This window comes from Balaenoptera physalus, assembly GCF_965194825.1.
Source record: "Balaenoptera physalus genome assembly, chromosome: 8".
NCBI lineage: Eukaryota > Metazoa > Chordata > Mammalia > Artiodactyla > Balaenopteridae > Balaenoptera > Balaenoptera physalus.
Window position 1 is genome coordinate 47,627,569 of NC_138887.1, and position 10,755 is coordinate 47,638,323.

The 10,755-nt window shown below is 38.5% G+C and overlaps 1 protein-coding gene and 1 pseudogene across 4 annotated transcripts in view; both read right to left on the minus strand.

Annotated features, from left to right (window-relative positions):
• Positions 1-10,708, minus strand: part of SLC25A40 (solute carrier family 25 member 40) — a 49,677-nt gene extending 38,969 nt beyond the window's left edge. Inside the window, exon 1 of one of the 3 annotated variants that reach the window (XM_082472515.1) lies at positions 10,533-10,708. In XM_082472515.1, coding sequence (XP_082328641.1) covers positions 10,533-10,632 — 100 coding nt within the window. In that variant the 5' untranslated portion in view covers positions 10,633-10,708. The remainder of the gene's footprint in view (positions 1-10,532) is intronic. The other 2 variants (XM_082472517.1, XM_082472516.1) reach the window with 2 other exon arrangements.
• LOC309665790 (sugar phosphate exchanger 3 pseudogene) overlaps positions 1-10,755 on the minus strand; it is a 306,970-nt pseudogene that overhangs the window by 162,825 nt on the left and 133,390 nt on the right. The gene's annotated exons all lie outside the window — the stretch shown is intronic.

Below are 10,755 nucleotides of genomic sequence, written 5' to 3' on the forward strand. Positions count from 1 at the left end.
AAGAGACCTATTTTATATTCAAACACAAAAATAGATTGAAAGTAAAAGAATAGCACATAAGTAAAGGCAACTACATACATAAACATAAGAGTCTGCATTAATGGATTTTTGGTTAGTAATTCCTTTTTCACTTCTAATGACTTAAAATACAATTATATACAACAATAATTAAAAATCTATGTTAATCACTGCCATTTATAACATTACGTTATTTGTAACATACAATGTCATTAACATTGCATATTTGTTTATATATGTTATATGTTTACTATATATATCAACATAACATATACAAATATATTTGTTACATGTTTATAATATACACATTTAAATGCACATTACATATGTGCTTATATTATACATATTGCATACATTATATACGTTATACATACAACAGTAACAATATGTCATTTATAACAATAACAACATAAGGGGGTTGGGGGAATGGAGTTATACAGGAGTGAAGTTTTTGTATACTATTAAAACCAAGTTGGTATTAATCTGAAATCACTGTTATAAATGTGAATTGTAATCCTCAAGACAACCACTAAAAACATAACTAAAATATATACAGAAAAAATGAGAAGGCAATCAAAACAGTACACTAGAACATCTAACACAAAAGAAGGCAGTAAAGGAACTGAGTAACAAAAATATATGACATACACAAAACAAAGACCAAAATGGCAATGCAAGTCTTCTATTTGAATAATTTCATTAAAGATAAATGGATTAAACTCTCTAAGAGACAGAGACTGGAAGGTTAAATATAAAAAGTGATCTAACTATATGCTGTCTATAAGAAACTCATTTTAGTACCAAATACACAAATAGGTTGAAAATAAAACTGTAAAAAGAGATGCTATGAAAATAGTAACCAAAAGAGAGCTAGAGTGACAATACTAATATCAGACAAAATAAATTTTAAGACAAAAATTGTTAAAGTAGACAAAGAAGAATGTTATACGATGATATAAGGGTCAATCTATCAAGATAAAAAAAATTATAAACATATATACACCTAACAACAGAGTCCCAAATTATATGAAGCAAAAACTGACAGAAGATAGCCCAACAACAGTTGGAAGCTTCAATATATTTCATTTTCAATAATGAACAGAACTAGACAAAAGATAAACAAGGAACTAGAAAACTTAAACAATACTAGAAACCAACTAGACCTAACAACACACAGAATACTCCACCAAACAAGAGCAAAATACACATTCTTCTCAGGTGAACATGGATTATTCTCCATGAGAGATCATATGTTAGGGCACAAAAAAAGTTTCAATAAGTTCAAAAAAACTAAAATAATACAAAGCATCTTCTCTGACCACAGTAGAATAAGACATCAGTAACAAAAGGAAATTTGGAAAATTAAAAAATGTTGAATGAAACAATACACTCTTAAATAACCAATAGGTCAAAGAATCCATTACAAGGTAAGTTAGAAAATACCTTGAAATGAATGAAAATGAAAACACAACATATCAAAACTTAAGGAATGCAACAAAAGCAGTGCTAAGAGGGAAATTTATAGTTTTAAAAGCCTACATTAAAAAATAAGAAAGATCTCTCCAATCAATGACCTAAAATTCTCCCTTATGGAACCCAAAAAAAGAAGAGTTACCTAAACCCAAAGCAAGAAGAGGAAAGAAATATTATAGATTAGAATGTAAATAAACAAAATAGAAGAAAAACCATCGAGAATCAATGAAACCAAAAGTTGCTTCTTTAAAAAGATCACCAAAGTTAACAAACATTTAGTTAAACTGACCAAGAAAAATGAGAAGACTCAAATCAGTAAAATCAGGCATGAAAGTAGAGATATTACCACCAGCTTTACAGAAAAAAAAATTATTATAGGAGAATAATACAAACAAGTATCTGTCAACAAATCATTTAACCTGGATGAAATAAATAAATTCCTAAAAACATACAAAGTACCAAAAGTGACTCAAGAAGAAAGGGAATACTTTCTAACTCATTCTATAAAACAAATATTACTCTGATTGGGCTTCCCTGGTGGCACAGAGGTTGAGAGTCTGCCTGCCAATGCAGGGGACACGGGTTCGAGCCCTGGCCTGGGAGGATCCCACATGCCACGGAGCGACTAGGCCCGTGAACCACAGCTACTGAGCCTGCGCGTCTGGAGCCTGTGCTCCGCAACAAGAGAGGCCGCGACAGTGAGAGGCCCGCGCACCGCGATGAGGAGTGGCCCCCGCTCGCCGGAACTAGAGAAAGCCTTCACACAGAAACGAAGACCCAACACAGCCATAAATAAATAAATAAATAAATAAATAAATTTATTTAAAAAAAAAAAATCTTCCACCATCTTGGACCTAGTTGGTTTTAACCAGTTTATGTCGTATCCTCAACGGCTCTGTCATTCTTTAAGAGTTGTGCCCTGCCTGCTTCCCTCCTGTTTCATATGTACATATAAGATACATTAGTCTGTAGTTGTCAAGTGATGTCTTTTTATGGCCACAGAGCGACTAGCCACAATTACTGAGCCTGCGCGTCTGAAGCCTGTGTTCCGCAACAAGAGAGGCCGCGATGGTGAGAGGCCCGCACACCGCAATGAAGAGTGGCCCCCACTTGCCGCAACTAGAGAGAGCCCTCGCACAGAAACGAAGACCCAACACAGCCATAAATTAAAATAAATAAATAAATAAAAATTAAAAAAAAAAATATTACTCTGATACCAAAGCCATAAAAAGACATCACTTGAAAACTACAGACTAACGTATCTTATATGTATATATGAAACAGGAGGGAAGCGGGCAGGGCACAACTCTTAAAGAATGACAGAGCCGTTGAGGATACGACATAAACTGGTTAAAGCCAACTAGGTCCAAGATGGTGGAAGATTCCACTTCCAATAGACCTTGAGCCTCATCATACGCTCATTGTAATACATTAGCATGCTAAATGACACACCCACGGGTGTCATGACAGTTCCGAGGCTGACCATAAGAGGACAAAAAGTGGGCGGCAGCCCAATTCCTAGAAATCCCCGCCCCTTCCCCGATATAGTTGGAATAATCCTATGAAATTACCTAGCCCATAAAAACTAACCTCCCCATACTTTGGGTCACTCTCACCTTTTGAGACAGACCTCATTCTGTCTATGGAATGTGTATCTCTCTAAATAAATCCACTTCTTATCTATAACTTTGTCTCTCACTGAAGTCTTTCTGCAACGAGACAAAGAACCTGAGCTTCATTAAGTCCTGAGACCAGGTGTGCGATCTCAATTAGAAGACAGTGGGTTCGAGTCCCAATCTGAGTTTTGGCTGAGTAAAAGTCTCAGCCTGTGGGTTCAAGTTCCAATCTGAGTTTTGGCTGGGTTCGAATCCCATCTGAGTTGTGCAGTTTCATATAGATGCAAAAGTTCTCCACAAAATACTAGTAAGCCAAATCCAGCCTTATATTAAAACAATTTACACCATGATCAAGTTGGATTTAACCCCAAACATGCAAAGGTGGTTCAACTTATGAAAATCAATCAATGGAATTCACCATGCTAATTAGATAAACAGAACCACATCATGAACTGTTAATACAGTAAAAATTGAAAAAAAAAATCCAACATCTTTTCATGATACAAACACTCAACAATGTAGGAAAAGAAGGGAATTTCATCAACATGATAAAGGGCACCTATGAAAACCCACATATAACATCATACTTAATGGAGAAAGACTGAAAGCTTTCCCCCTAACATCAGGAAAAAGACAAAGACGTCTGCTTTCTTGCTAATCATGGAAGTTCTAGCTACAGCAATTAAGCAATAAAAACAAACAAAGGCATCCAGATTTGAAAGAAAGAAGTAAAACTATCTCTATTCACAGATGACAAGATTTTGTATCTTGAAAATTCCTAAGAATCCACCAAAAAAACCTATCAGAGCTAATAAATAAATTCAGCAAACAAAATCAGCATATAATAATCAATTGTAATTCTATATAGCAATTAACAATCTGAAAATGAAACTAAGAAAACAATTCCAGTTAGAAAAGCACCTGAGCATAACTTTATAGTTATGCCTTCTGGCCTCCTGTATCTGAGGTTCCTTGGATTCAAACAACTGCAGACCATGTAGTACTGTAGTACATATTTAATGAAAAAAAAAATCCACATATAAGTGGACCTGCACAGTTCAAACGTGTGTACAGTGAAAATTACAGAACACTGCTGAAATAAACTAAAGCGGACCTAAGTAAGTGGGAAAACATCCTGTGTTCACGGATAGTAACCCATAACACTGTTAAGATGGCAATACGATACAAATTCAATGCAGTCACTCGCAAAATTCCAACTGCTCTTTTGTAGAAATGAATACGCTGAACCTAAAATTCATATGAAATTTCAAGAGACCCTTTCAATAACCAAAACAATCCTGAAAAAGGAGCACAAATTTAGAGGACTCAGACTTCCCAATTTCCAAACTTACTAAAAGGCTACAGTAATCAAAGCAGTGTGGAACTAGCTTAAGGATAAACATATAGATCACGGAATAGAACTGATAGTCCCAAAACAACCTCATACATCTATGGTCAACTGATTTTCAACAGTCTTTTCAAGAAATGGTGCTGGGACAAATGGATATCCACATGCAAAAGAATGAAGTTGGACCCTTTGCTCACACAATATACACAAATTAACTTAAAATGGGTCAAAGACCTAAGCTAAAACTACAAAACTCTTAGAAGATAAGATGAAGTAAAGCCAAATGACCTTAGATTTGGCAATAGGTTCCTAAATATGACACTAAAAGTACAAGAAACAAAAGAAAAACATAAAATTGAATTTTATCAAAATTAAAACTTTGAGTGAAGACAAGCCACAGGATTGGAGAAAATTTTTGCACATCTCTCTGATGAGTCTACTATACAAAATCTTTAAGAACACTTACAACTCCACAACAAAAAGCCAATAGCCCAATTAAAAAATGGGCATGGGGCTTCCCTGGTGACGGTGGTTGAGAATCCGCCTGCCAATGCAGGGGACACGGGTTCGAGCCCTGGTCTGGGAGGATCCCACATGCCGTGGAGCGACTAGGCCCGTGTGCCACAACTGCTGAGCCTGCGCGTCTGGAGCCTGTGCTCCACAACGAGAGAGGCCTCGATAGTGAGAGGCCTGCGCACCGCGATGAAGAGTGGCCCCCACTTGCCGCAACTGGAGAAGGCACTCGCACAGAGACAAGGACCCAACACAGCCATAAATTAATTAATTAATTAATTTAAAAAAAAAATAGTAAGGTTATGATGCTGGTATATAGTATTAAAAAAAAAAATGGGCAAAGGACCTGAAAAGACACTTATTCAAAGAAGATATACTAATGGCCAAGTAACACATGAAAAGATGCTCAACATCACTGATCATTAGAGAAATGCAAATCAAAACCACGATGAGATACCACTTCACAGCCAGTAGGAAAGCTATAATTTAAAAAAGAAAAAAGAAAAAAGGAAATATAACAAGTGTAGATGAGGATGTGGAGAAATAGGCAACCTTTTACACTGCTGGTGGTAATGTACAATGATGCAGCCACTGTGGAAAAGCTTGGCAGTTCCTGAAAATGTTAAACTTTAATTATCATATGACCCAGAAATTCCTAGGTATATACACAAGAGAACTGAAAAACAGAGTCTAACAAAAACTTGTACACAAATGTTCACAGTGTTATTCATAACAGCCAAAAGTAGAAATAACCCAAATGTTCAACTGACGAATGGATAAATAAAATGTAGTATAACCCTACCAGGGAATTTAATTTTATTCAGCCATAAAAAAAAGACTGAAGTATTGATACATGCTACAATGTGGATGAACCTTGAAAACATTATGCTAAATGAAAGAAGCCAGGCATAAAAAACACTTATTTTATTATGCCATTTATATCAATACGAAATGTCCATAATTGGCAAATCCATAGAAACAGAAAGCAGATTAGTAGTTGCCACAGGTTGGGGGGAGGGGGGAATAAGGAATGACTGCCTAATGAGTACCGGGTTTCTTTTTGAGGTATTGAAAATGTCTGGAATTATATGGTGGTGATCATTGCACAACACTGTGAATACACTGAAAGTCACTGAACTATACACTTCAAGATAGTTTAAATGAATTTTATGTTAGGGAATTTCATCTCAATTTTTAAAAACACTACATGAGATAACCAGTTCACACCCAGTGAGTGACAAGGATGTTTAACAACTGGGACTCTCCTACATTGCTGCAAGGAACAGTTACTAAAAACGTCTGTAGTTTCTCATCATGTTAAATATTCAGTAAACATATCATCTATCAATTCCAAGAAAAATAAAAACCTATGTCCACAAAAAGACCTATATACAAATGTTCATAGCAGCATTATTCATAATAGCCCCAAATTAGAAATAACCCAAATATCCATCAAGAGGGGATGGATAAACTGTGGTATATTCACAGAATGGAACACTACTCAACAATAAAAAGGAATGGACCAATGATACATGTAGCAACATGGATGAATCATGAAAATATGTTATGCAAAATAATGAAGATGCAAAGCATATAAATTATATGATTCCATTCATAGGAAGTTGAAATACGGGAAAAATTATTTATGGTATTAGAAATCAAAAGAGTGGTTACCACTGGTGGGAGAAGGGAGATTGGAACAAGGAGTGAAATAATAACTTTCTGTGGTGACAGAAATGTTCTTTATTTTGATGGGGGGTGGTAATTACATGGATATACATATTTGTTAGAACTCACCAATCTGTACGCTTAAAATGGGTGCACTTTATTGTATGTGGATTATAAAACATATTAGAAAATTTTAAAACTTACATGATGAGACTTCAATGGGAGTCTTAAAGTAAACAAGTCTCACTGGGCCTAGCCCATTGTAGGTGCTCAATCAATATAAAAGGAAAGAAAAAAGTGGGCTAGGAAGGTAGATTGTTTTATAACCATGGCTGGGAGTTCCCTCGTGGTGCAGTGGTTAAGAATCCGCCTGCCAATGCAGGGGAAACGGATTTGATCCCTGGTCCGAGAAGATCCCACATGCCGCGGAACAACTAAGCCCGTGCACCACAACTACTGAGCCTGCGCTCTAGAGCCCACAAGCCACAACTGCTGAGCCCACGTCCTGCAACTACTGAAGCCCGCGCGCCTAGAGCCCGTGCTCTGCAACGAGAAGCCACCGCAAGGAGAAGCCCGTGCACTGAAGAGTAGCCCCCGCTCGCCACAACTAGAGAAAGCCCACACACAGCAATGAAGACCCAGAAAAGCCATAAAAAAAAAATTGCCAAATATGTATTGTGTAATATCCTAAAGGAATTTACAATCTAGTTCAGGATGTAATACAACCTCTGAACCAACTCATTATCCTTAACAGCTCCGACAGGTACCACAGCAGCCTCTGAATTATACTGTCTCAACGTGATTCACTCTCAAATTTTGAATTTTCCTGTCTTGCTTATTCTCCATTTTTGACCCTTCGCTTAGGTTATGTTCAGGGACTTGATATGCTGAATTTTCCTTGGTTTCCCAGCCCAGCCTCACCTGAGACACGGACTTCAGCGCCACAGCCACTAACCAACTCTATCCCTTCATACGCTTAGCTTGCAAAACTAAGAACTAAATCTCAGAAAAACCTTAGGCCCTCCAATTCACCAGGGTAATGAGACTCTAAAATACGAAAATTAATTAATAACAATAGCAACAGAACACATTTCAGGAAATAATATATCAATAGCTGGCAAATAAATCAAACTGGACTATTACTGAAGGCCCCAAATGAGCAGGAGATAAAGGCTGAGTCTAAGTCAGGCTTGCTATGAAAAGGAAAGAGGAACAACTGTGAGCCAGGTGGAGAGGCTTAAGGAAAAGAAATAAGAAAGGAAAAAGGTATTGCAGAAGAATGAATAAATCCATTTGATTTGTCTAGAACACTAGAATAAGAATGAATTGTCTAGACTCTAGAATAAGAATTATATTTGTATATTCATGAGGTAGTCTGAAAAAGCAAATTAAGGCCTCATTTGATAATTACAAAAAGTTGTGGGGTAGACAGAGCACATATTATTTGCATTTACAGATGAGGAAATTGTAGTATGGCAAGGTTAGTATTTGCCCAAGGTCATAAAACTACCTAGGAATAGAGCCAGTACAGAATGAAATTCATTTTCTCTTTATTCACAGTCAAACGTTCGTTTACTTAGACCATGATTCTACTCCATGTTTTCCAACTTTGCTTAATAGAATTCTTTAACCAACTTTTCACAAGTAACGCTGCCTCCATTTATTTCTTCTTGCATGTATACCTTTCACCTGAAGCACATCTCAAGACATACTTTAAATAAATCTTATTCTTTGACCAACAGCCCTGATTATTTGCATGATAGTAAGGAGGTTTCTATGTTTACAGGCCATAGATATATGACCACATCCTTCTTCTGGTGGCTACTACAAGATTTGAGTTCCAATAATAATTTTTTTAAATTGTCCTTGGGTTACAGATCGGAAAATTTCTAACACTGTCCAGCAAAACAAACTTTCTGCTTATTCACAGCTTGACATTATTTCCTGCAGTGCAGTCAAGGGTGTGTCTAAAAGCCTAGGGTGCCACTATGTTACTGTCCTTCCTCATTACAGTAAATAAGAAAGGTACCTCATCTTTCACTGGAACATAAAATGGGCTTCCTGTTTTTATTTTCTTCAACAGAAACCTATCTTTCCCATATCCCCTAAACCTTCCAAAGACCCTATCTTCCCTTCCTATCATGATAATTTCCTACACTGACAAATTTTTTCCAAGAGTATAGTCAACCCATCTCCACTTCAAGCCCATCATTTTTATCTAGTACTTACCTTGGCCATCGCCTGAAATTCTAAGGAACCAATGACATCTTAAACACCAGAATCGAAGGCCTAGTTGTCAAGTCTTAGCCTTTTGGAAGGCTTGAAGATGGAGAGAGGCTGATATAGAGTTCACCAGGATGACAGCACTTACTCAGCTCTTACTCTGCGCCAGGCACTGTACTAATTAAGCTTCCAAGAATGTTCCAATTAATTCTCACAACATCTGAGAAGTGTTTATTACCTCCATTTTCAGATATTAAAATTTAGGACCAAAATTACCCAAAACCATACAGTTAGTGAAGCCTGCACGATCCCAAAGTTTGTAATTCTGGGACATTTGAAGATTAGTTCCCAGTTCTCTTCCTAACTCTGTGGCCTTTTCTCTGTCTCCTTCACCAGTTCATCATCCTCCGCTCATCACTAGTTCTCTTATTTCACATGCTCTCCTGGGCAATTTCCATTTCCTCCCGTGGCTTTAGCTACCTTCTGTACTAGTGTTTCTCAATCTTTTAAAACTTTTTATAAACATAAAAATCATGTGCTCTTTTGGTAGCTTACATTTTGAAAACAGATTGTTTTTCCCAAACAGAAATTCTAGTGTTGTTCAAACTACACCTCCTCCTGCCTTTTAAGATCTGATAACCTCTTAGGCATCACCCCATGACTGAGAATCAGCAATTGGTCTGTATGACATCTCTCAAATCAGTCTTCCCTCTCCTGACCATCCCCACTCTCTCCCAGACATCTCTCCTGAATTACAAATATGACTAGGTGTCTAATAAAAAGAGATCCATTATCGTCTCCCCAGGCCCTTCAAACTAAGACCATCCACAGCAAAACTCATTTCCCTTAGCAAACATGAACTACCTCTTTGCGTTCTCCATTTTGGCTAAAGGTATTACAATCTACCCTTTTCTATACTTTTAAGGTACCTATTTGTGAAACGGCAACATTGGCACTAACTTCCCTTAGCTACTAAGTTAAAAATCAACCATCAAACAACGAGACACTATCGTGGCCAGAAGGGAAGGAATGTGAAGTATAGTACAAGATTTAACGCTTTTACTCCTTACGAAGTTTACAAGAAGAGACACACCAAAATCCATTTTTTGTGTGTGAAGCGTTTTCCCACTTACCGAACAAAATTAATTCACTTTTCAAAACATTTAAATGTAATCCTTACTACAAATCCCATTTTAGAGATGAAAAAAACTGAGATTCAAAGGGATTAGGTAATTTAACCCAAGTTTTAGAAGCTGGTCGGTGCAAGGTCCAGACCCGAAACCCTAGACTTGAGATTTCAAATTCCCTTTCCTGTTACTGTTGAAATAAACTTCTACACAATGAAATGAAATCAGGGGTGTGCACAAGAGGTCAACAGAGCAGCGCACGCAAGTACCAGAAAGCACAAGGCACCCTAGACACGCTCTAGGCCGGGGGCCTCCTGGCCCAAGCCTCGCTCCGACGCCGCCCGGCCCCTCTCTCCCCGCTAAGACCTTCTGCGGCCTGCCTCCAGCCGGCCGGGTGACCACGGGAAAACGGCGCTCTGAGAATCGGGGCGCGCTGGGTAGAGGCTGCCGGCGCCAACCCGCCCCACCCCAATCTGCGTCCCGGCTCGGCTGCAGCCGCCGCGCCTCCAGCCGCCGGGACAGCCGAGCCGGGGAGAGCAAGCGTACCTGGTGGAGGAAGCGGCTGGAGGGCAGGCAGTCCCGGCAACCTTAGAAGGCGGGAATGACCTCGGAGGCGAGTTGGTCTGGCTGACGGCGCTAACTGCATTCATTCCGTTTAGCCACCTCGGAGCCACATGGCGGATCTGAGAGCGAGAAGGCGTCACAATGAGTAGGGCGCAGGGGCGGACGCGACCCGTGGGGGCGGGGCGCAGGCGCGAGGAGGCGGGGT